General features: G+C 38.2%; 1 protein-coding gene across 1 annotated transcript in view; it reads right to left on the bottom strand.

Annotated features, from left to right (window-relative positions):
- Nucleotides 1-1,946: 1,946 nt before the first annotated feature.
- The window catches only part of LOC136873786 (uncharacterized), a 788,774-nt gene continuing 763,364 nt past the window's right edge, over nucleotides 1,947-27,356 (bottom strand). Inside the window, exons 27-31 of the mRNA XM_068227569.1 lie at nucleotides 26,976-27,048; nucleotides 22,796-23,007; nucleotides 17,991-18,193; nucleotides 10,183-10,318; nucleotides 1,947-2,315 (exon numbers count right to left, since the gene is read on the bottom strand). Of these exons, the coding sequence (XP_068083670.1) occupies nucleotides 2,115-2,315; nucleotides 10,183-10,318; nucleotides 17,991-18,193; nucleotides 22,796-23,007; nucleotides 26,976-27,048 (825 nt within the window). The 3' untranslated portion in view covers nucleotides 1,947-2,114. The remainder of the gene's footprint in view (nucleotides 2,316-10,182; nucleotides 10,319-17,990; nucleotides 18,194-22,795; nucleotides 23,008-26,975; nucleotides 27,049-27,356) is intronic.

Genomic DNA, 27,356 nt, shown 5'->3' with positions numbered 1-27,356 from the left:
ATAAATGTGAATAGTCGTTTCACTGTAAGATTCGTTTTCACCTGACAAGTGAAGGTTGCTCCTGGTGGCTGTACACAAATAATAGATTCTTGGCACATGTAGAAAAAATTCTGACAGTGAAATCCCAATTTTTTTACCTTTTCTATGCCTTTTGCATATAAATAAATAAATAAATAAATAAATAAATAAATAAATAAATAAATAAATAAATAAAATGAATTCTTCATCTCTTTGTGTAATTGGAAAATGAATAATATAAAAGTTGACAGGAAAAAAAGTGTCCACATGGGAAGCCGAACCCAAGACCATCGAATTACTAGTCCAAGCTCTTACCGCTACGCCAACAACTGTTCGGCGTGCGCACTAACGTAAGTGGCTTATTCAGTGCGAGAGCCGCGTCTACATTTTAATTTTTATTTTCTATACGCTTGGCCATCTGGAGTTCCCACTTCGGGTCCTTTCATTTCTAGCCAAGCCCTGCATGTTCTATAAATTTGAGCAAAATCGGTGGTGACGAGTAGGAAATGACCCGTTATTAGAAAAAGAGCAGGGGTCTAGAAGAAAAAGTAAAGAAAGTGTTGTTTTTTAAAAATGTATGTCTATCTTTGCTTTTTATTCCTTTTTGTGGCTGAGGATGTCTCTTAAAGAGACAAAATATGTTCCATTAACTTTGTTATTCTGAATAAAATAAATAATTATAGTATTTTGAAGGTGGAATTTCCTCAAAGAACCAAAATACTTATAGACCTATCAAGATTAATTTTCATATTCTGCTCTTTTCCTAATAGCCCTGGTACTTACATTTATCAAGTACAATCCAATTTGCAAGGTACATCTTCACAGGGTGGCAGATTGTTCAAAATATTTTGTTAAATTTGTTGAAATTGAAAGGTCATTCTTTTCACAGTACCATATTTGTTTTATTTTCAAGTATCTTTTTAGCCCTGGTACTTACCTGGTTCTGTACACATATCCCAGTTTACTAGCTGCTTCTCCATGGGAGTGCCAGGATGTTTGAAGTACTATATTTTGTAAAATTAAGGTTCTTCTTCAATTTTTTAAAAACATTATACCTCTTTTATTTGTCACACTGACCATGCTTCACCTCTTAATCTAAATGCCTTCAGTCTGAGAAGCAGTTGCTTGGTAGGCCAAGGCCCATCAGTATTGTAGTGCCATGGGGGGAGTGGGAGCAGGTACTATCCGCACACTTTATCTTGGTGCATTTACATCCTAGTGCTGAATCGGTCGACCTCAGCGATCTTCGAGATTCATACTGGCAACCTTTGAAACACAAACTATGAATCGCTTAAGCATCGTTGTGCGACATCTGGCGTAAACTTTACGTACTGGTACTGTTGTTGTTTACACATCAAAGTCAAAGTATAGAATTCATGCTAGGAACAAGATTCGCATCGAGAGATATGTTTTATAATGTTATATAATGTGTATGTGACATAGTTGTTGGCTTAAGACGATAACGGTTTAGAAATTTCATATCGATCGATCATATTCTCGATTCAATTCAGATTTCATTTTCATGCAGTTGGCAGCACCAGGCAGCACTATCGATACCGGGACAGCTCGCTCCTTACTCCTCACCCCGTACACAAATGCATCAAGATAAAGTGTGCGGACAGTAGTTGTACCTCTTTTACTTACCAGAAGTACCTCTTCATAATCTCTCATCTCCTGATAGCCCAGGTACTTACCTGGTTTGTTACACACAGCCCAATTTACTAGCTGCTTCTCCATGGAAGTGCCACCTGCTATAATATTTACATTGATTTCCAAATATCTTTTAAAGCTTACCTTAATCAAAGAGAAAGGAATTTGATATGAAATGAATGGGTGATCCAAGATGGGTGCAGGAGATCATAGATTATCAGTTTGGGTTTGCAATGTTTTGGAGTCCATAAGGTTGTTAATAATTAGAGAAGTAAGAATTTATATACAGTTTGTCGTATTTCCCTAGAAGTCATTAGATTCATAGTACAAGAATAAGCTTATCCTTGGTTTCAACATTACGAACCTCAAAATCTTGATTACAGGGACCATAGCATCCTTTTTCCAAAAATATGAGTCATCCCTTGAATATAATCATTGAGATGTCATCAAGCTACCCATGGCACTGTAAAGGGTTCACTCTCGCTGAGCGAAAAGCTGTGGACGCCTTGGTACTCAAGCACAGCCACCAGAACAACGGTATAGGTCACTCCTTCAGATGGACTTGGCACAGATACAGGACCAAAGACTCCATCACTTGAGGAATGATTCCACTGAAGAGCCTTTGGACTGCTGTCAATCAGCTCCTCCTGCAACACAAACCAGAGAACTGTTAAATTTGGGCCACACAAAACTCCTGAACCCATAATCCAGTAGAAATCAGAAAAATCTTTTCATCAGATGACACATCAAGCTGGACCAAAGGGATATATAATAAATCCTCAGCCATTCCCTACAGTTTCCCCTTCCTGTCCTTGATTCTAATTCATTGGGGTGAGCAATCGATACGGATTTGGCCCAGTTTTACGGCCAGATACCCCCTTCCGTATGTGGAGGGATATACTTGCTGTTGTATGTTTCTGTGGTGGTTAGTAGTGCAGTGTGCTGTGTGTATGTGAAGAGTAGTATATTGAGACAAACACAAACGCCCAGCCCCCAAACCACAGTAATTACCTATAAACTGTCCAAATCCTTCATCCAGCCGGGAGTCGAAGTTTAGGCTCTCTGAAATGAAGAGCAGTATGCTGACCATTGAGCAAAGAAGCTTTATACAGCCATTGTATCTGGTAACCACATTCTGGCTGACGCGAGTGAGTTCTGCCACTGTAATGTTTTCTTTCAGTTTGTCCTATGTGTGGGGATTTGTTCGATACACTTTTTCTTTCAGTTTACCCCACAAGTAAAAATCACACACTGGAGATTGAGGGAGATATGGACCAGCACTGTTCATTCTGTCTGCAAACACTTCCAAGATTGTAAGAAGGGAACTTTCATCTGTATGAACAGGGGCTGAATCTTGTTGAAACCACCCACGCGATTTTTCTTCTTCCGTTAACTGATGGAAGAACGGCGTCAAAATGTCATCTTGGTACCTCTCTGCATTTACTGTCATCTCAAAAAGAAATAGGCCCAATTGTTTGTCTTGCATTAACAGCACATCAAACATCAATCTTCCTGTCATAATGAGGGACTTCATAAACACCATTAGCGAGAGTTATGACTATTCACACGGCCATTAAGATGAAACCAGAACTTTTACATACAAAAACAGAATATTGCAATGATAACTATGTTAACAGCTGAGATTCAGACTGGCAACTGATGCTTGACAGGTCAAACACCTGCAGGCTGCTTGCAAGTTCAAGAACTATGCACGGGCCTCCCATACTGCAGAGTACAACCACCGTGCGTTCGGTTTGGGTTTATACGAGAGAACCTGTATAGTAAATACTAATTTAAGGTAGCATTGACAATGAATAATTAGAGAGGACACATCTCCTAACCATCACATCGCTGCCAGTTTTAATGCTAGATAAGCATTGGTAGAAGAATGGTGAAAAATTGCAGTTACAAGAAGATCCTGACCGGGCGAGTTGGCCGTGCGGTTAGGATCACGCAGCTGTGAGCTTGCATCCGGGAGATAGTGGGTTCGAACCCAACTGTCGGCAGGCCTGAAGATGGTTTTCCATGGTTTCCCATTTTCACACCAGGCAAATGCTGGGGCTGCACCTTAATTAAGGCCACGGCCGATTCCATAAGACCTATCTGTGTCAGTGTGACGTAAAGAAAAAAAAGATCCTGACTAACAGTTATACAGTGCATGAATGGCCTGAGGTATGAAAATCAACAACTTTACCTATTCAATGCCAAACCTGCATATATACATTTCTGAACGCGGCGCCTCTTCCACCAAAGAACATTTATGTACATTTATGTTTTGGTGCAGTGTCTATTTTGTCAAGCCTGTAAATGCTTTGAATTTCCATGGGAATGTTCAAAGAACTTCAGTATTGCCAAAATAACCCTCTATTTTGCAAGTTTTCAAAGTGATCTGATGTTATTCCGGCTTTGTTGAAGTGTCTTTCCTGCTATCATGTAGCCATCATGCCGTCTCAAAATATACTTACATCTTTTGCTGATGAAGAAATTGAACTTTTCTTCATTAACAGTGATTCTGGAGATGAACTGTTTTGAAGAGGAAGATGGAGAGTATATGAGGGGCAATAATGAAATACAAGAAAGTGTCAGAGAAAGTGGTGGTGATGAATCTGATAAGAAAATGTCACCACCTCCTCAGATATGCTTTTCCCAAATGTTCATGATTTTGATGACACCAGTTCTGGAATCACCAATTTTATATTATATTCCAGTAATATTATCACAGAGCAGAATGGCCACACATGTTAAGACATTACGGCTATGGAGCCAAGCTCTGTATTTGGGCGGGGGTCAGATGGTTCGAACCCCACCATCTCCTTTCCTGAGAATGGTTTTCTGCAGTTTACAGCTGATTCCTTCCACATCCCTATCCAATTTCATCCACCACCATTCATTTCATCATTAGCTCTTCAACTGAGATTGCTATCAGGAAAGGCATCTGTCTGTAAAATATAATCTCGCTTCATCCCCAATCCGTATCAGGAAATGGGACGTTCCACTAACAGTATAAGTAAAAATTTATCTGTAAAAGTGCTTCTTCTTTTAAAATAACCTGGTCCAGAGAGCTTGCCTGGTCATCAAAGCATGGCAGTGTAAAGGTTAAACTTTAACTGCAGTTTTCTCTGATTCTGAAATTGTTACAACACAGGATCCTTATTCACAGGGACTATTATTACAGCACTTTGAAACTTTCAGACCCTAATTTCTTGGACTTCTTTAAGATTTTATCGGTAATTGTTGCCAAAAAGAAAAAAATTCTCTAATGAATCATTTGCCATTACAAAGTTACCTCGATGCATCTCCTAAGTAAACTTGTAAAACCGTCCTGATAAAATTTCTTTACCATAGCTTCAGTAGGATATTATTCTGATTTAAATGTCTGGAATGTGGATTTGAATATTCTTATCTGTAGCAAATTCTCTGAAATTTCACAGCATTTTAGCCACTCTAAATGTTTTAGTAGGTAATTATTCATAATTAAATATAATGTCTTACAAGAGACTCTTTAATTTAATTTCACTCTTCTATTTCATCAAAATCATTAACTTTTAAATACTCCCTACAACAACAACAATAATAACAATAAAGTAAAATTTACAAATATATTACAAATGGCATTGAATGTAACAAAAAACGTTCCAGTCTGTCAAACACACAACAATTTCAATATAAATTATAACACTATAAACACAGTATACAAAGAATGATATGTTTTGTACTATGAGAGTATCCTCAGATTCTATCAAATCACTTAAACTGCGTATATATGTACAGTATTGTTTATGCTACGTAAACTTGTCAATGATAGAGAGTTAGGTGATAATATGAATAAGTATTGACAAAAAATAATGAATCTACAAGTATTAACATAATGAAAAACCTTCTGTGCTTATCTAGACTGCTGATGCTAAGTCCATTGTCACCAAACACTATTTCAGGACTGTGGTCATGGAGAGGCAAATGGAAAGTTTTGGGCAAGCATACTGTTCGTGGAGAGGGGAGGGGAAGCAGGGAAGGAGAGTGGAATGTTGTGGATTCTTCCTATTGGATGTTAAAATATACCGTGGAGAAGGTACCGTAAAGTGGGGTAACTTCGGCCATATAGGGTAACTTCGGCCAACGACGAATAGCAACACGTATTTTCTCCTGCCTCCTATACTGGAAAAGATGAACCACTTGCAACAACTAAAATGCTCATACAATAGAATGCTCTATCAACACTCAGTAGTCCAAATAACATTGGCGGGCTCATTGTTGAGTCAATCGATTTTTTTCGTAGCCCCGACTATTGTCTTGTCTGGTAACAACAGAAAACAAACTGTTCTCTAGCCCCACCATTCAATTCTCCATACCAGTGGTTTATGGGGTCAAAATGTAAGTTCATGTGGTAACTGATCAACACAATTTGATGCATTTTATTCAAATAGGTTTTTCAGGGAATAGTTTTGTGTTAAAAGTTGTCCTCTTCCGGGGTAACTTTGGCCATGCCAAGAACGTACAGAAAAACATTATGCGGCCGCGGATATCGTAATTACAATCCTGTTTACTTCAAGAACAGTTTAGAAGAGATTAGTAAAGGCACAATAACAATAAACAGGGAAGTTTATCCCGACAGGGAGAGGAAATACAGTTTCCATTTTCAATGATAAATAGACGGGTATCAGTTGACATGGACGATACACATTTAAGGACTTGATGATGGCCCAGATATTTTCTAATTTAGAATACAGTGTATTATGAGGACAGTCTACAAGATTGCTTCTTTCCCGACCACCTTTTCTCTCCATACAAATGGGCTCTATGATTTCTGTACCTTTTATTTATTATCTTTTGTACCATTACAAATATTTATGCAGTGCAACATGTAATTTGTAATATCATACAATGCTTGTATGCTTAGGCTAAATAAAATAGTTTCTTCTTTGGGGAAAATGTGAATTTGATCACTATACATCTGTTTCACCATAAATCGTTTTAATTTGTTTGTGATTGTTGATACTGGGCGGTTTGCAGTTTTTAAAAAAACATTAACGGTGGCCAAAGTAACACTACATCGAAGAAAACTTCGTTTCTTGAATTATATTTATGGCGGCCGAAGTTACCCCAAAACACGGGGTAACTCCGGCCACACTTTCGATAATCATTATTCATTACTAAATAACAATGATAATTATATTCATATTTAAAAATGAAGAACAAACATGGCAGAATTTGTATTATATTTTTCAAAAAATTAGAGGGAATATTTCACAATTTAATTTTAAAAATATATGAAAAAGTGGCCGAAGTTACCTTGTTTTACGGTAGGCATTCAAAAGGAATCTTTCCCTGAGCAGATATGTAGATGACAAAATATGCATATGTGATAATAACATCACTAACGCACACCAGTTATTAACCACACTAATTTCTTTACATAAGTCCATCAGATTCACAATGGAACCAGAAACTAACAAGAAAATAAACTATTTAGACATCACAATCAGCACAATAAGCAGGAAAAAGTATACAGAAAGCAAACTCACATATCGCACACAATTGACAACGTGTCGAACCACCCTTACACACACAAAATAGCAAGACTGAATACAATGATACATAGAGCTATTTCTATACCATGGAACACTATGGATTTCAATGAAGAGATACAGATCATTAAACAAATCACAAAAGAAAACAAACACCCTCCGGGCACAGTAGATAAACTATTAAATAAACATAAGAAAAATGCCCGGGAAACCACCATACATGACAAGAAAAAATATGTGGTTCTCAACTACGTTAACAAGAACACATGCAAAGTAACTAATATTTTCAAGAAAAAAAGGTTTAAAAGTAGCCTTTAGTATGAACAACACACTGCAGAGACACATCAACAAGTGCAACCTGAACAAAAAAGACCCTTTCTCAAAGTCAGGAATCTATGAACTCAAGTGCCAAGAACCTAACTACAGTGCCACATATATAGGTCAAACAAAACGTAATTTCCACATGAGATACAAGGAAGACAAAAACGTGATCAGATTTAATCAGCATTCAGCCTTTGGGGAGCTGACAGTTCACACCATTTCACAGACATCAACATAGATCTAACAATTTTACACATCAAAAATAAAAGTAAATAAAGCAATCAAAATTTACATTGCAAAAAAAAAAAAGAAAAAAAATGTTAACGTAATTAACCTAAATGACCATACACACTTAAAAAATTCCCCCTCTTCGCTATACTCACGTAACTTCTGGACAACACTTACTCTTTAAATTAGCGCTTAACGGCCTTTAGAGTATGGTTTATCATAATAATAACTTCTAATAGACACTCCCTATTTCAATTTCATACGTTATTTACTTAAAATCATTAACTTGTATTCATCCCTATTACCAAAAAAAAAAAAAAAAAAAAAAGACAAAAACAAAAAAAAAACCATTATAACATGAAGAAGGTTAATAACCTTCTCTCCCGTCTCCAAATGATGAAGGAAGGTTCCACAACACTCTACTCGCTCCACCCCTATTTTCCCCTCCCCTCTCCATGGTAGATTTTAACATCCAATAGAAAGCAACCACAACGTTCCAATCTCCTTCCCTGCTTCCCCACCCTCTCTGCGAACAGTATGCTTGCCCAAAACTTTCCATTTGCCTTTCCATGACCACAGTCCTAAAATAGTGTTTGGTGACAATGGTTTTAGCATCAGCAGTCTAGATAAGCAGAGAAGTTTCTTCATTATGTTAATACTTGTAGATTCATTATATGCCAATAATAATAACAAATTAAAAGTCCAAAATCATCCACTGACCAGAATTCAAAAAAATATGATGATAAAGAATGAATGGATGGATATGAATTTAAAACAAACAGTGGATCCGACGTGCAATGCCCCGCATTCCCAGAAACTAGTGTTAAACAGTAGTATTACTGATCAAGGTACTGCTTCTAAAGCAAATCCAAAATCCAGGACATCAGCCCCTCATAATGGTACTTATCACTAGAAAAGTACAACCATGGTATTTGTCATGTTGCGGTACTAATCAAAAGTAGTGTAGACTCGCAGTATTCCACACATTATGGTACTACTCACAGGTAATGTAATACACACATGTAACACAGACCTATGGTGTTTCTCACATTGCAGCACCATTTACAGGCAATGCAAACCTATGGTGTACTAATCATAGGGACTCGTACTATCCTGTGGTGTTCCTCACATTGTGGGTAGTAATCATAGGCAAGGCAGACCCATGGTGTCGCTCATATAGTGGTACTAATCACAGGCACTGTAAAACCCACCCTGATTCACACACTGTCGCTACTAATCACAAACCTATTGTGTACTTAACATAATGGTACTACACACAAGTAAAGGCGACCCATAGTGTTCCCCGCGTGGTGATACTAATTACATCCTTCTTCTTGCAAGTTGATTTACGTCGCACCGACACAGATAGGTCTTATGGCGACGATGGACAGGAGAGGGCTAGAAATGGGAAGGAAGCAGCCGTGGCCTTAATTAAGGTACAGCCCCAGCATTTGTCTGGTGTGAAAATGGGAAACCACGAAAAACCATCTTCATTCTGCTGACAGTGGGGTTTGAACCCACTATCTCCCGAATACTGGATACTGGCCGTACTTAAGTGATTGCAGCTATCAAGCTCGGTATCACTAATTACAAGTAGTCTGATGGTTCTAATTCTATCATCTCTTGGTTGCCCCTTTTAGTCACCTCTTTCGACAGGCAGGGGATACAGTGGGGTGTATTCTTTGCCTGTGTCCCCCCACCCACAGGGGAATGTGTGCTTGGTCCGCGAGAGCTATTTTATTTCGCTCAAGTCTGCTGGCAAGGGCCCCCCTATCCGCCACCTGGGACGTGCCACGTGGGAGTATCACCTCTCCCCCTACTATGCCAGCATAGTAGGTTCATGGAATTAGCATTTTTTTGCAAGTTGCTTTAACTCGCACTGACACAGTTAGGTCTTATGGCGACGATGGGACAGGAAAGGGCTAGAAATGGGAAGGAAGTGGCTGTGGCCTTAAAATAGGGTTCAGCCCCAGCATTTGCTTGGTGTGAAAATGGGAAATCACGGAAAACCATCTTCAGGGCTGCCGACAGTGGGGTTCGAACCCAGTATCTCCCGAATACTGGATACTGGCCGCAATTAAGTGACTGCAGCTATCGAGGTCGGTGAATTAGCGTCTGACAGTCTGTAAAGTTTTAATGTTATGTTAACTGAGTTGACACTGGAAAGTATGGCTACATTTTAAATCAAGTTTGTTATATGTCCCCCTTAATGGACAAAGTTAATTAAAATTCATCAGTTTATCAACCAATAAAGATCCACTTTCTCGGACATGTGGCAAAGTAAAACGGAACATTGAAACTGACGCACAGGCAGCCTAATTGGCAAGAAGTCAAAACACCTGCACATCATAGCTGAGTCGCTTAAAATTGAAATCATTACTGTCATTCACATTTGTAACAGATGCATAGTAAGGAATTGCACATTGTTCGTAGATCTCACCTGAGTGAATTCAGCCGCAAAGTAGAAGGGTTTGTTGAGAGATTTTTCAATTTCCTCTGCAAATGTTTGATCCCAGAACGGCACGTCTGGAACTTGTTCACTGGGTGAGTCAGTCATGAGCAGCAGGAGGTATCGTCTGAAATGTTAATGCAACATACAAATTAACTTACCATGTTGACAGCCAGTCACATGTTCTAATATTCTGACATACAACACATCTATCATTTTTGTCCCACAACTGGATCTCTTAGTAAAAGTTAACTAGTCAGAAAAATATGTACACCAGATTTCCTTCAATAATGTCAAAACTATACAAGCTGGAAAAAATATAATAACTGACTTGAAAAGAGGAAGATCCTAAGAGTCTACCCAAATAGCTCTCACCGGGTGAGTCGGCCGTGCGGTTAGGAGCGTGCAGCTGTGAGCTTGTGTCCGGGAGATAGTGGGTTCGAACCCCACTCAGCCCTGAATATGGTTTTCCATTTTCACATCAGGCAGATGCTGGGGCTGTACCTTAATTAAGGCCATGGCCGCTTCCTTCCCATTCCTAGGCCTTTCCTATTCCATCATCGCCATAAGACCTATGTGTGTCAGTGCAACGTAAAGCAATTTATTAAAAAAAAACTCTCAAGGTCAGATGGTGCAACAGTGACCGGTACATGAATCCACCATTTTGTGGTGCAATCGGAACTCAGAGATTGCAGTAAAGTTAGTGTAACTTGGGGACTACGTCATGACAGCGTGTGTGTGTGAAGTGTTGTTCATCTCGTTTCCATAAGATCTATTGATCTTCTTCTTCTTTTCTTCATGGGGCCTCTAAATATTAGTTCCTAATTAGCTCTAAGATCTTTTGCTACAAGATCTATTGATGTCTGTAATCATATTTGCGAGAAAACTTGACTGGGTGCATGAAAAATTGTGAAATAGTTGAGAAATTTATGACAGTTTCAGTTTTTAATTTAAAGAAGTTCCAGGCATACCGCAAACGGAAACAAGGAGAAAGAATGAGTCGAAGAGGATTGAACAAGCCTAAAATCAATGAATGAATGAATGAATGAATGAATGAATCAATCAATCAGTAAATCAATCAATGATCCATGTTTAGGGCTGTCGCCCAGGTGGCAGATTCCCTATAAATTATTTACCTAGCCTTTTCTTAAATATTTTCAAAGAACTTGTAAATTTATCGAAGATTTCCCTTGATAAATTATTCCAATCCCTAACTCCTCATCCTATAAATGAATATCTTCCCGAATATTTTTCTCTTGAATTCCACCATTGTTTTCATATTATGGACCTTCCTACTTTTAGGAATGCCACTCAAACTTATTCATCTACTAATGTCGTTCCATCCAGTCTCTGCACTGACAGCTCAGAACATATGACTTAATCGAGCATCTCGTCTCCTTACTCCCAAGCCTTCCCAGACCAAAGTTGCAACATTTCTGTAACACTACTTCTTTGTCAGAAATCACCCAGAACAAATTGTGCTGCTTTCCTTCAGATTTTCCAGTTCTCATATAAATTAGTCCTAGTATGGGTCCCATTCACTGGAACCATACTCTAATTGGGGTCTTGCCAGAGACTAATACACCCTCTCCTTTACATTCTTACTACAACCCCTGAACACTGATGGGAATAGTACAAGATAAAAGTAATTGGGCTGAATTACAGTTACCTGAGAAATATTTTACTCAATTACAATTCCAAGTGAGGGGGCGAGTTGCAATATCTGTCATGTGACTTTCTTAACATTGTAAGTAAAATGAGAAAAACGTGTAACTCTATACTATTATACTTACAAAGTTCAATTTGGTGAATTATTTGTCATTCATGATTTCTATAAGAATCCAGAATATTAGAAGATCTGAAGCCATTGTTGCCAAGAATTTTGTGTATTTTATTTGCACATTGTCAGTTTTGTAACTCAAATTGAAAGGAACAGAGGAAACATGTGTTGTAGGATTTTTTTTTTTTTTTTTTTTAGAGCAAGTGCAACTTTCACAATTAATAACATAGTGCTCTATTCTATCCTCTGAATTAACAATGTTAAAACGTAAGTGGTTACAGAAGTTTAGGCATTAAGGTAATGGCTTTTTTTTTTTACAAAAACAATATTATGCTTCTTTTCTGCAGGTCTTTGTTCATACATTTTGTCATCCACATTTGTATTCACATTTTGAATCACTTTGCTGTTCAATCATATGTTTATAATACTGCAGACGAGTATCATTTGCCCATTGCACACTACAATGCTTCATCAACAGGTTTTGAACGTCAACCACCTTTGCCTCTGCAACAAGAGTGCCAATTGGAAATGGGTTTGGGTGCATAGAAACCCATGTTTTGCCTTTCTTTAAGATGTTTCTCTCCATACCCACATTGTTGTTGTTGTACATTGACCACAATTCCAGCTTTTGTATCTCTCTTGAAAATAATGCGTTTCATTGAGAGAAGTTGAAATACCGTATAATATAGGAGAGGATTTCCACCAATCAATACTTATTTATTGTATATATTAAACTACAGGACCGGTTTCGACCTCATATTCAAGGTCATCTTCAGCTGAACCATACATACATATTTATATAATGAAGCTTTGATTAAGATTGTGGTGTTGAAGGAATGCCATATGATGATGATGTACATTTAGTTACATACAAATGGGGCACGTCTTAGCGTGAACTGGCGGATATGTCATTCTGTACAATATTGCAACTGTATGTCTAAAATGTTGAAGGTCTTAAAACTAGTGTATAAAGCACGTCTTTTCCTAAACTAACTTATATATATGTACAAGATAAAAACAATATATAAAAACACTTCATGCATATGAACATTCGTTCTTGCTTGGTGGTCAATACATCGACTAACTTCTGTATTTAAGTCTTATTCACAGTTGTACACTTCAGCTGCTATTCTTAGAGATTGTAAAATTGCATGGATAAAAGTTTTGTCTTCCTGTGCGTATGTGAGATAAAACACTTTCAATTTTAAAAAGGTGCCAAATGTATGGATGAAATTCAAGTAAAATATGTTCAGCTCTGCTGTGTGTGTTGCCCTTTTATTAGAACCAATTCATGTTGTCTTTTTGGTGTCCGTAAATTTGGATGACATTGGTTTCAAAGTAGTGGCTCCTTTCCCATTTGTAGCTGTGCAATGATATGTTTATCTGTGGAAGATAAGATTGAGTTATAAGTGATATTGTGTGGAGGAATGTCTAAGGGTTATGTGTGTGAAATGGAATATGTACTTACTGTTGTTGGTGTAGCTGAGTTGTGTTTGACATGCGAGCTTGTAATGTACTACTTCGTGTTCTTCTTGGGCTTATACTAGCTGCTGTGAGGGGAAGGGAAGGAGGGGTAGGGAGAGTTGTTGTGCGGGTAGGGATGGAGCTGGGTGTGTTGTTTGGTGTCTTTCTGTTGCTTGTTGCGTTCTGTTTATCGATTAACTTAAGGTAAGGGTTTTTTAGGGCGGGGATAACTGTATTGAAGATGATGTTAGTTTTTTCTGTGATTTCATTTATGTTGTAATTTGGATTGGTGTACTGATCTAGAGTGATGTAAAATTCTTCTGTTATGTTGAGCAGGGGGTCTTTGGGGTTTATGTTTAGGATTTGCATATCGTTATCGATGTTTGTGAAACTGTGTTTATAGTCTGCGACATGTTGTCCTATTGAGGAAAAATGATTGTGTTTCACTGCGTTTATGTGTTCGTTATATCGGGTTAGGAAGTTTCTACCGGTACGTCCGATATAGCTGGTCTCGCAGTTATTACATTTGATACGGTATACCCCTGAGTGGTTGTATTTGTTGTTGCTGTTGATTGTCCTGACATTGTGTATGATGTTGGTACTATTGTGTGTAGTTCTGAATGCTATTCTTAGGTTATGTTTTTTAAAAATGTTAGTTATGGGGTATATGTGTACATTATTGAAAGTGAATAGTGCATAGTCTTTCTTGGGTTCGTTTACTTTTGTTAGTTTGGTTTTGGGTTGGGATTTTATTTTGTGAATGATTTTGTTAACCATTTCTTTCTTGAATCCATTGTTTTTAGCTATGTCATGAATTAATTGTAATTCTTTGTTTAGATCTTCTTTTGTTAACGGTATATTGAATGCTCTGTGTATCATGCTATAGTAGGCTGCTCTTTTGTGTATGTTGGAGTGAACGGAATCCATTTTAATTGTATTTGAGGTATGCGTGGGTTTTCTGTATATTCTGTAAGAAAGGTGGTCATCGTGTCTAGTTGTCGTTATGTCCAGGTAGTTCAGTTTGTGATTGTTTTCGGATTCCATGGTAAATTTTATATGGGAATCTATTGTATTGAGTCTATCTAATATATCAGTTTCATTTGTGGACCTATTGTCGAGGATGATAAAGATATCATCAACAAATCTACACCAAAAAAATATATGGTCTATTTTGTTGATGAATGTGTGCTCTAAATAGTCTATGTAAATTTCGGCAATTATACCAGAAGCGGAAGCGGGAGATCCCATTGGTAAACCCTGTTGCTGATAGATAGTATCATGGAATTTAAAGTATTTAGTTGTTGCTAATGGCAAAATGGCAAAATTAAGTAATTTAATGAACTCTTCTATTTCCAAAGTGCTTAGGTTGCTATGACTTTTTAGGTTAGATTCAATGATTTCTATTGCTCGTTTTGTGGGAATGTTTGGGTACATGTTTATTATGTCAAATGATGCGAGTTTGTGATATGGTTCAATCTTTAATCCTTTTGTCCTATTACAAAATTCTATTGAGTTCCGTACTGTTTTATTAGCTAAGAATACGTAGTGCTTTTTGAGAAATCGTTGAATAAATTGCGAAAGTTTATAGGTTGGGCTTGCTCTGTAGTTAATAATAGGTCTCATTGGAATATGTTCTTTGTGTATTTTGGGATAAGCTTTAGCAGTAGGTATTTGAGGATTCATTGCTATAAGTTTAGAGGATTCTACTTCTGTTAAAAGGTTTTGAGGTTCCTTTGTATGTTATTGGTTGGGTCTTTACGTTTGATGAGGAAAGTGTTATCTTGAAAACATTCTTTGGTTTTCAATATGTATTGGTCTTTGTCGATAATAACTGTGGTATTGCCCTTATCGGCTTTCGTTATTAGTAGATTATTCTGTTTTATCTTATCTTTGAGTTTGTTTATGTGTACTTTATTGGTTGATTTATTATTTTGGGAGTTACTGTGAATTTTGTCAATATATTGTGGGAGCCTTTTTTTAATATCATATCTGACTTCGTCTCGTAGCTCATGTGGGATTTTCTGTATGGCGTTTTCTATTTCGGTGATAGTAGTTGTAATGTTCTGGAAAGTTGATGTGTTACCCCAATTGTGCTTGGGTCCCTTGCTCAAGATAACAGTTTCCATTTCGTTAAAAGACGTATTTGTGAGATTTTTTACGGGTGGGTGGAATTTGTGTTCAGTGATTTCATTGGGAAAGGTAGGAGAGTTCGTGTTCAGAGTTTCGGTTTTTGGGTTTGGTTTGGATGGTTGTTTAAGTGCTTCTAACTTCTTATTTAGTGTATTCTGTTTTTTGGTGGCTAAGTTCCTGATTTTTTCTGTCGTGATCTGCTGAAAATTATCCCAATAGCTGTGTGGTAACTCGTTAGATACCTTTAAATGTATTCGGTATAGTTCGTTGTTAAGATGTTGTTTTTTACGGTATAAAAACTTTATTTCTTCTTTCAGCCAGATTTTGTTTGTTCTTTTTTGCGTATTATGAGTTTGTTTGGTGTGCCTGTGTTTATTGTTATATTTTCTCAGGAATTTAGGTGTTAGGTCATTTTTTAGACATTCCTTCAGAAAAACAATGCTCTTAATCGCATTCGTTAGTTTGATCTTTAAGTTTCAAAATCTATATGCGTTCCATTTTGCCTGGTTATAGATTACGATACCGTATAATGCCGAGACACTTTTCACAGTCTTTTCAACTAAAGTCTTCAGGTCATAAGATTTCCAATCCTGTCCCAGCCGAACAACTTCACCAGACTTTTGCACTAGGTTGACGTATTCTTCTGGCTGTATGATTTATTCATGGCCCTTGATTTCACTCTCAATGTGTCCAAAAACATGGTCGGGTGGAATGTAAGAGTGCCCAGGTATTGGGAATACCATTTCAACCTCTAGAACATCACATGGAGCTCCTTGTAACCATTTTGATGCCATTCCTAACATTGTTTGATTACGATTCTGTCCGCCGCAGCATACAAGTTGTAGGTTTTGGAAGGGAAAAAAATGTAATAGTTCTGTTCACGTTACAGGATTTGAAACTCACCCCATATTCAAAGCCTTATATTACAGCGTATGGTTGACTTATGCAAGATTACTTTTCAGTACAGGGTAGAGTTTGATATTGATAACTGGATGGCATGCATAACTCAATTTGACCAAAAATGTCACATTGCAGATTTTGAAACTTGCCCCCCTCAAGTAATTAGTAAAATTACAATTATTTTACAAGTTGGTAGTCTTAGGGAAATCACCAACATTTTTTCACAGGGGGCTGTAACAATACCAAGTTAGCAAGGAAAAGAAAATATTCACATTGTGTAGTTTTTTTTCCTTTTTTTTTTTTTTTTTTAAAAAGCATAGAGATCATCACTAGGTGATGATAGCTTGGAACTTTTAAAATTATCTTTTCCCATCATTTTTCATAGTTGTCTTCAGTCCAGAGAGGCTTGCGTTCAATTCCTGGCCGAATTGGAGATTTTAAACCTGAAATGGTTAATTCCATTGGCTAAAGGACTGGGACTGGAATCCTGGTATCATTTTCCAATTTTGCTAACATTTCTACACTCCTTAAAAATGTAGAATATTATTGTCATTGACATCACAAAAAAGGGAAATAGCAAGTTTTTACTGACTGTAAGAGCTTACAGTAACTTGAGAATCAACAGCTCAATCCAGATTCAGTTATAGTGGTTTCAAATAATTAATAACTTTATGTTACTTGTTCTTGCATAAATATGAATAACAATGAAATTAGTTTCATCAAGAATCAACCCCTTGTGGGTGGGGGCAGTAGAATAACATCCACAGAATCCCTTGCCTGTTGTAGGAGATGATTAAAAGGGGGCCCAGGGGCTCTTAACTTCGGAGTGGGGGTTGGCAAACATGGGGCCCCTAGCTGAGTCCTGGCATTGCTTCCATTTGCTTTTGCGAGGCTTCTCACTTTCACCTATCCTATCCGACCTCGCTCGGTCACCTCTTGTTGTTTGCCGACACTGGCGGTATTAGGATTGAGAGACCTAGGGAGTCTTTCATTGTCATGCCTTTCATGGCCTTTACCTTTCTTTGGCCAATACCTTTTTGAAGTATCAGATGCCTTCCAGTTGCACAGTACTTCCTCTTAAAACAATAATCACTACCACCACCACCAATCACGAATCAGATTCGTGATTCAATAGTTCTCCATAGCTTCTCCTTTCAAGATGAATCTACAATAATTGTTATTTATAACGACCCACCAAGTGATGTAGGATGCTAAAGGGTTTATTGTGTTACCTATTCAATACATATAAAATTTAAACATTTAGGAATTTATTATTATCCTTTATCCTTTAGTTGGGGTCATATAAAGCTAAAAGAGTAATGTACATCAACACCCGAAATTTTACATCATGTTAGAAAGGAGAAGAGGTTAAATTCATGGGTCTTCTGTGATTAGCTTGCATCACTTGCACCACCAAGTGATGTCTTGCAGAGTGGAACATTCAAACTTACAACCATAAAGAGGAAGCTTATTACATCCATTTGTGCATGCTGTGGGTGGAGAATCAGGCACATGTAATACTCACTGGACAAGTTCCTGTAGTTCAGTCACAGGCTCCAGTGACACTAGCACCTCCTCGTCTTCCTCGTTGAGTGTCACAGTGGGTGCTGTTGGCAGGTGCGGTAAGGGTGGCCTCGTGAAGGCGGTGATGTTTGCAGGAGGGCCCAATGCAACAGTCTTGGCGGACACACTCACGATGTAGCTGGAAGCTGGCCGAAGTCCTGACAGCTATACATAAACAGAATCCTTTAGTTGGGGTCATATAAAGCTAAAAGAGTAATGTACATCAACACCCGAAATTTTACATCACGTTAGAAAGGAGAAGAGGTTAAATTCATGGGTCTTCTGAGATTAGCTTGGTGTCCAACAACAAGGGTTACAATGATCCCAAAGTCCTAAAGCAGGTTATCTGCAACTTAAGAGGCCAAACTAACTACCAACAAAAGTTCTCAATCCATACCCTGAAGGGGTGAGTCCAAATCCAGGACGATTTACCTATTAGTACAGCTGATATAAGAAAACTTCTATATATTTAATACACAAGGCTATCTCTTACAACTGAACTACTGAACTGATTTACATTTATTTAAACAGATTTTGTGTACAGATGCATTACCACAACTCTTTTAACCTAAAATTATTGACTTAATGTATGATAAATTTCTGCTTGATGTGAATTTACATATCTACTTCCTTTGCTAATCGCCCAAGAGGTTACGCTCTAATGCTTAAGTGACCAACAAGTAGTTTCCTAACTTCCCGTTCATTGTGCTAATTCAAGAAGAAGAGCTGGAGTTGTATGGATTGTGTGTCATTGTACTTCTCCACATTCTTAGCTTCTAATAGAATTACAGTGTAAACTCCTTTCATATTCACGCGGCATGTAGCTCGAAGATTCTGTTTTTTCATTGTACTTCTGCCATATAATCACACTTTTAGGCCATTGTAGTTCTGCTGTGTAATCCCACTATTTTAAGTCATTGTACATATTATATCCCCTTAGCATTGTACATCTCAATATTCTTCATTTAATTTGAGCAGAGTTGTAAATAATCAATAAAAAACACACGGATCTGTAACTCCTTTGTGTGGTTACTCCAAACTCAACTTTGATTTAGAGGTAGTTTTAACCTTCCAATACTTGTTTTCACAAATAATATAATATTTGAACTGTGCCTTATATGTATATGTTTCTGACATGAGAATTAATAAATACCGTATTTACGCGAATAATCCCCGCCACCGAATAATCCCCGCACCCTAACTTTAGGTAGGCTTATTTTGAAAACAAAATGCCAACACTGACGCAAAAAAAACGCATCCCAATTTCGTGCCGCAAATTTTTAAAAAAATGTGCGGGTGTGAATAATACCCGCCACCGAATAATCCCGCACCTTAAATTTAGAAAGGCTGATTTTGAAAAAAATGCCAACATTGACGCAAATAAAAGCTGCACCCCAATTTCGTGCCTCAAATTAAAAAAAAAAAATGTGCGGGTATTATTTGCGTAAATACGGTAAAAATACTTGTTTATTTTCTGTCATTTTTTGTATGTTTTTAGCTGAAGATGTCCCAAAAAAAGAGACAAAACATGTCCTAAGGTAGACTATGGTATATATTGTTAGCTATATGTGAATATATGAAAACAAACAAGTATCAAAAGGTGGAAAATACCTCTAAATCAAAGTTGAATTAGAGTCAATAAGGACCATTACACTCAAATTTAAGTTACAGCAAATGTACAGTACAGTCAAATTGAGGGGAGGTTTCACAAAACTTCCAATCCAATCCCCATGGCACTACAGCTCTTGAAGGGCCTTGGCCTACCAAGCGACCGCTGCTCAGTCCAAAGGCCTGCAGATTACGAGGTGTTGTGTGGTCAGCACGACGATTCCTCTCGGCCGCTTCTTGGCTTTCTAGACTGGGGCCGCCATCTCAACGTCAGATAGCTCCTCAATTCTAATCACGTAGGCTGAGTGGACCTCGAACCAGCCCTCAGGTCCAGGTAAAAGTCCCTGACCTGGCCGGGAATCGAACCCGGGGCCTCCGGGTAAGAGGCAGGCACGCTACCCCTACACCACACCACAAAACTTAACATCTACAAAATTATCAATTTTGAGATATTGGCATATCGTTATGTTTTAGCACCAGCTGAATTCATTGGAGTAGTCAAAATTTAGCTAAACTTAACATCTGGTGACATAAAAAGGTGGATAAAGTTACGGAGTGCTGACCACACACCACCTCGTAATCTGGAGACCTTAAGGCTGAGCAGTGGTCGCTTGGTAGGCCAAGGCCCTTCAGGGCTGTAGCGCCATGGGGTTAGGTTAGGGTTCCTATTCCAGGTAAACTACAATTTATTAGGCAAATAGGTTTGAAAACATATATTCCTGACAATTTTAAGGAACTTTCTTTTAATTCCTTTTGTTTGAATGACTTTCATAGTTTTCAAGACACTTAATTTTTTGTTTCTTGTTTATGTGTGTGAGTTTTTAGAACACTGTGGAAAAAGCAAGGTAGTCTGACTAAGAGTTTGATTATTGTGATTTTCTAGGGGTCCTACATCAACTTTGATTACTGTGATCTTCTAGTAGTCCTACATCAACTTTGATTATTGTGATCTTCTAGGGGTCCTGCATCAACTTTTGATCATTGTAACCTTCTAATAGGCCTATGGCCAGGCTGGGTGGCTCTTACAGTTGAAGCGCTGGCCTTCTGTCCCCAAGTTCGCAGTTTGTTCCTGGGTCAGTCCAGTGGTATTTGAAGGTGCTCAAATACGTCAGTCTCATGTCGGTGAGATTTATTGGCAAGTAAAAGAACTCCTGCGGGACTAAATATCCACAAATTGGCACCTCCGAAAACCATAAAAGTAGTTAGTGGGATGTAAAGCAAATAACATTATTAATAAGCCTATTTAGTTTTGATCATTGTAATCTTTTAATAGTCCTATTCATTTTTTATCATAGCAGTTTTTTAATACAGTAAAACCTTGTTAATTCAAAGTCGTTGGGACTCAAGAATAGGACCTTAAATTATGTGATTTCAAATAATCGCCAACTCTTAATTCAGAAGTGTCAACCCTTGCCGCGTCACAAAATATTCCAAAGTCCGTTACTGCATACAATTAGCCTTGATTCACAGTTCAAAACTTTCAAATGCCATGGAAAAAGAACGATTTCCAAAATGTATCTAACAAGGTGTATTTACAGTATTCAAATAATGCACTTGGATAACTCACTTACAAACATAACCTCATGCAACGAAAGAAAAAAAAAACATGATTCGAAGATGAGGAGAAATCTATGCTGGTTCCACTGTGCAAGTGTTTTATTCATTGGATTACTGTACTGTATGCATTTTATATGCCTGTACTTGCATGGAAAGTACCCGGTACCCTTAAAACAACGTGTCTAATTGAACTTTCCTATGATGAGGGGAGAAACTCTCGCTTCCATCTACATTACAACACAATACAGTCACTCTATCCTTGTATGATTTCCCGCCATGGCATTTCTCTCAAGAAGTATTCTAAGACACATTAACGCATGCAATCACATTGATTCACAGTTGAAATTTCTCAAATGCCACGGAAGAAAACCATTTCCGAAATGTATCCAACAAGGTGCCTTTACTGATGATGATGCTTGTTGTTTAAAGGGGCCTAACATCTAAGGTCATCAGCCCCATGGTGCATTTACAATGTTCAAATAATGCACTTGGACAAATCAGTGACAAACATAACCTCATGCAACAAAAGAAAAACGCACTATTCAAAGACAAAGACAAATTATGCTGGCTCTCCTGTGCAAATGCTTCATTTTTTTGATTACTGTACTGTTTCATTTTTTAGATGCCTTGTACTTTTACGGAAAGTGCCCGACGCCCTTACAACATCGTGGCACATCAAACTTTCCTATGATGAGGAGACAAAGTTTCTCGCTTATGTGTGCATTGCAACACAGTACGATTCCCTGACGGGCACTTCTCTCCTTTAAAACTATAAGTCCGTTTGGGCTCGGCTTTAAAAGAATGCAGTTTCATCGGCAATGACAATATTGTTTGGTGCGTTCGAATTGATTATGAGCCACGCTTTTTTGTCAACTGTCAGCATTGCCAGTGTTCGCGGATTCTGCTTTTCCGCACACTGCCTCCTACTTTATATTGTGGCGTTCCTCAAAACACTGAATACAAAAGAAGTACGATTTCACTTGAACCTAGCAAATATGAAGCACACTGCAGACACACTGAAGTAAGTGAAAGTGCGGAAAGCTACTCCTGCACTTTCTGAAAGACGCATTCTATCACGACGCGGATAAATTTGTATTTTAAATTACTCTCTAACATACCGACATTGTACTTCAAATGACAAATTATCTGTATTTCGCATTAAATAATTTAAATAACATGCAAAACCGTACCTCATATTTCCGGGAACGAGAGCTTCTTTGAATTAGGCAGAATTTTGAATTAGTCGATTTCAAATTATCGAGGTTCTACTGTAGTTCTATTCAGTTTTGATCACTGTAATCTTTTTAATAGTTCTACATTAACTTTGATTACTACAATCTTCTAATAGACTTACATTAACTTTGAATATTGTAAACTTCTAACAGAATTATTTCAATTTTGATCACAGCATCCTTTGTAGTCCAATACCAGCTTTGATTATTATGAAATTCTACAAATTCTGAACCTTTCTTGGGTGCAGGTTAGGGTTCAGATAGTTGGCTCCATCACACTACAATGACCAATTTTTTTAAGAAAGGTGACTAGACATTTTTATTAAGTTACACTCTCAATGTGTTGATGAAGATGTTACAAAAGGCTCACCTCCACCTGATAGGAGTTCTGCTCCTCAGTGACAGGCAGCTCCTGCATGGGAAAGTACTGACAACAATCTGACACGTTATATGCATCCACTTCCTCAATGGAAACTAGGAAGGAACGCAGAATTCCATTGATCATGTTTGGTATGCCCCACTTTACCGATAGGCTGTTGTTGCTCTGGGACAGCAGCTGGATATATGGCGGCGCTGTAGGAGCTGTAATGATACGTAACAAGACATTTATGTGAATGGTGAAAATAAACTGAATGTGTAAACTGATAGTGACAAAAGTATCTTTGCTCATGGTATGAATAAAATGTGTTTATACAATGTTGGTGATGCACTGCGTTAAACATGCCAATTGCTACATCCACCAGGAGTCATCATTTGCAACAGAATGATGCTCGTGATATACGAGGCATGTTTTTTAAGTAAGGTCCATTTGAAAATAAGTACACAACGAAAGGTTATTTCAAAAAAGTAAATTTATTTTCAGAAAGTACATACTTCACTCTATTTTTTGACATGGTTGCCAAGTTTGTTCAAACACCTATCATACCTCGTAACCCTCTTCATAGAAACTTGCCGCCTGCTCCGATAACGAAGAGTTCACTGCCGTTTTCACGTCGTCGTCATCGTTGTAATGGTTGCCACTGAGGTGATGTTTGAGGTGGAGAAACAGATGGTAATCGCTCGGCGCAAGATCAGGACTGTAGGGTGGGTGGTCTAAAACTTCCCAGTCAAAACTGTCCAATAAATTGTGGGTCTGACCTGCAGTGTGAGGTCTTGCATTGTCATGGAGAAGGACAATTCCCTTTGTTGCATGCCACGTCTTTTGTTTTGAATCACTCTGCGTAGCTTTCTCAGGGTTTGGCAGTATGCTTCTGCATTGATAGTGGTTCCTCGTTGCATGAAGTTGACCAACAAAACACCATGCCTATCCCAAAACACCAACGCCATGATTTTGAGCTGGGACAGAGTCTGTTTGGCCTTCACCTTTACAGGCGAGTGTGTGTGTCTCCATTCCATGCTCTGTTGCTTCGATTCGGGCGTGATATGCGAAACCCATGTTTCGTCTCCAATTACGATCTGACTCAAGAAGCCGTCACCTTCTTCGTCATAATGAGTCAAGAACTTCATCGCACACTCAAATCTTTGGTTTTTGTGGTCCACTGTTAGGAGTTTTGGGACACAATGGGAGCACAGTTTCCTAAACTTTAGGTGTTCAGAAACAATGTTGTAAAGCACTGATCTCGACACGTCAGGAAATTCGTTTGAGAGACCTGTTATTGTGAAGCGCCTGTTCTCACGAATCTTCGCCTCAACTGAAGCCACCAAATCGTTTGTAATCAAAGAAGGGTGACCAGAACGGTCCTCATCATGGACGTTGTCACGACCATCTTTGAATTGTCGTACCCACTTACGCACTTTGCTTTCACTCAAAACAGTCTCACTGTACACTTCGCAAATCTGTCGATGAATTTCTGCAGCAGATAGGTTCCTTGCTGACAAAAGCCATATCACTGACCGAACCTTACACGCGGCGGGCGAGTTGATAGTCTTAAACATTTTGAAAGCTCAGAACAGAACTGTACAGGTTAGCTACAGAGCTGAAACTGAGCACAGTTGTTCCCGAGGCATGCCGGTACACGACGCACATGCTCGTTGCGATATGCGCGCGAACTACTAGTGTCTCCAACAAAACGGACTTTACTTAAAAAACACGCTTCGTACAATATAATATAATTTCATATGGCTGGTACTATTGCTAGCCTAATCTATCCCTTGTCAGGCAGACCCTCCGATGAGAGTTGGTGGCATCTGCCGTCATGGGAAATTGCATGATATTGTGGTGGAGGATAGTTTTGTGTGTGGTGTATTTGTTGCACAACATTCAAATAAATATCCAGTCCCCAAGCCAAGGGTATTAAGTATTTAAGCATTTAAGCCAGCTGGAAATGGAACCTAAATCCCTCTGTACAGAAGGCTCTAAATGACCACTCAGCCAGAACCTCCCTTGCATCGTGGTGTGATTATTGTTTCAGAGGAAGTACAACTATCCTCTCTTAACACCAATGGTGGTGGTGATTATTGTTTCAAGAGGAAGTACAACTATCCTCTCTTAACACTAATAGTGGTGGTGATTATTGTTTCAAGAGGAAGTACAACTATCCTCTCTTAACACTAATGGTGGTGATTATTGTTTCAAGAGAGAGTACAACTGGGCCACTACCCTCCCTTTTCATTAATTGTGGTGTGATTATTGATTCAAGAGGAAGTGCAACTACCCTCTCTTTACACTAATGGTAGTGGTGATCATGTTTCTAAAATAAACCTGCAGCATTCGCATCATTGCTTACGCTATTATACAAGACTGGAAAATACAAGGCCTCGCTGGTCGTGAAACTGGTTCCCGCTCAGGCTCGTGAAACGCATCGTTTCGCCGCTAGGTGCGCTCTTCTTAGTCATAAAATTGCGCGGGCGAAGTTCTCATTCAAACATTCACGAGCGTGTTAGGATGTATTTTTGTATTTCATGAGCTTTCTTGTGCTAGTGCGGGTAATTATAATTTAGTGACTGAAATTAATGGTGTATTTACGTACGGCGAGGATCGGATATACTAAAAAAAAAACATGGTGTACTGTAGTGTTCCTTGTTGTAAATCATAGACCTCGAAACGATGTGGTATTTCATTTCACAGATTTCCGAAAGACAAGGAACTTAAAACTGAATGATGATTGGCAATTTCTTGTCAAGGAAATAGACTGGGATGTCTGTGGAATCCTTTTTTGCATTCCAGTGTTTGCAGTAGGCATTTTAAGGACTCAGATTATAGTGTAAGCACATCGCTAAAAATCCTACTTCTGAACGTCATTCCATTCATATTTCAAGATTTTCCGGGACACAGACAATCACATACAGGAAGACCACATAAGAGGAAGGCTACAGAAGTGGGATATTAAGCTAAACCCTACAAGAAAATTGAACTTCATGTGGAAACAACCACATCTACAGCCAGTGATGAGAATGACCCTCCACCTGTAATTATCAGTGAACGATTGTATAAAACTGCAGGCACTATGTGTTCTATTAAACTTAAACTATACTCCTATAAATTGGGTTTGAAACAAAAGAGAATAGTCAGAAAATTTAGGAAACAAAGAGCACTAGTAGTGAAGCAGAAAAATATTATTACCACTTTAAAAGAAAGGATGCATCAACTCAAAAATGAAATTATAGGACTAGCTGAACAAGGTGATTTGAAAGCAAATTTCTTGATTGAGCAGATTTAAGCTTTTTGTAAACAAAAGTGTAAATTCAGAGAGAATACTATAAAGGTCTGCATATTACTGTTCAAAAGGTCATCCACAGGCTACGGGTTCCTAAGACCTCTTAATATTGTGCACCCATCACACCAAAAATCTTTAAAAACTTACACTGGCCACTCCAGATGAGAGACAGGAATTACTTCCTTGGTACGAGCATGTCTGATTGCAGAAAAATAATCCTTACAGCAAGATAATGAAAAGGTAGGTTCTATCATCATAAATGAGATGACAATAAAACCAAGGCTGGTCTATGACAGGAATTTGGATATGCTTCTTGGAATGACCCATACAGAGAGAGATGCTGTCGGTATTGAAGACAAGCTTGCTAATAAAATGCTCTGCATTCTGTTAAACGGTCTTTCCACACATTGTAGAATTCCTGTGTCATGTTATTTTACACTTACCCTGACAGGAGATCAACGAGCCAAAGTAATTAGCCTGTAATTCAGAACACGTGATTTCACCGTAAGCATCATAACTAGCTATACATTAGCGAATTTTCACAAGCACTTGTCACAAGATCCATGCTGAACATAAGAAGACATTCAAAACTTATGTCTAAGAAAGGCAATCCTAGCGGGAGAATTGAAAACTAAATTCGGTGACCCTACTTCTCATTGCTCATTTCCCAGCCTTGTATAATAGCGTAAGCAACGATTCGCATTTAGGAAGAGTAAACCATTCTGCTGCACAGGTAAGGCAGAAAGGTTGTGAAACACTGGGAGTTTAGAATGAAAATCTTACGAAGCCATATGTGTTTGAATCATACTCTACGGCGGATAACCATTAGGCACTTCAACAAATCCACTGAGAAGCAGCATGTATTGCTGAGTGTACGTGTTGAAGAATACTCACCTCCTTCTCGAGTAATGGCTTCTATTTCCTCAACTGCACCATCCTGATTCACTTCAACATTGCGTGCTCGAACCTGAAATATGGATAACAAAATACTATGAACTAACATCAGCTCAAAGCTCATACGTCTCTCCAAGAAATGACCAGCGTTACCTTGCTCCCACAACAATTGACACTAAGAACAATTAAAAGAAATATCTTATCATCACTCATGGACAGGTAAAGGATAAGGGAATATTGTTTCAAGTTGCTTTTAGTGGTGGTATTATGGTTTTAAAAGTAAGATAATCAAGACAAATGAAAGCTGGTCACATTAATTTAAGGCACATATAAATCAAAATAATAAAATAATAAAGTAACAAACCTGAAGGAACATATGTC

This window comes from Anabrus simplex, chromosome 5 (genome assembly GCF_040414725.1).
Source record: "Anabrus simplex isolate iqAnaSimp1 chromosome 5, ASM4041472v1, whole genome shotgun sequence".
Taxonomy (NCBI): Eukaryota; Metazoa; Arthropoda; class Insecta; order Orthoptera; family Tettigoniidae; genus Anabrus; species Anabrus simplex.
The sequence above is the reverse complement of the archived record's forward strand: the minus strand, read 5'-3'. Positions and strand labels throughout refer to the sequence as shown.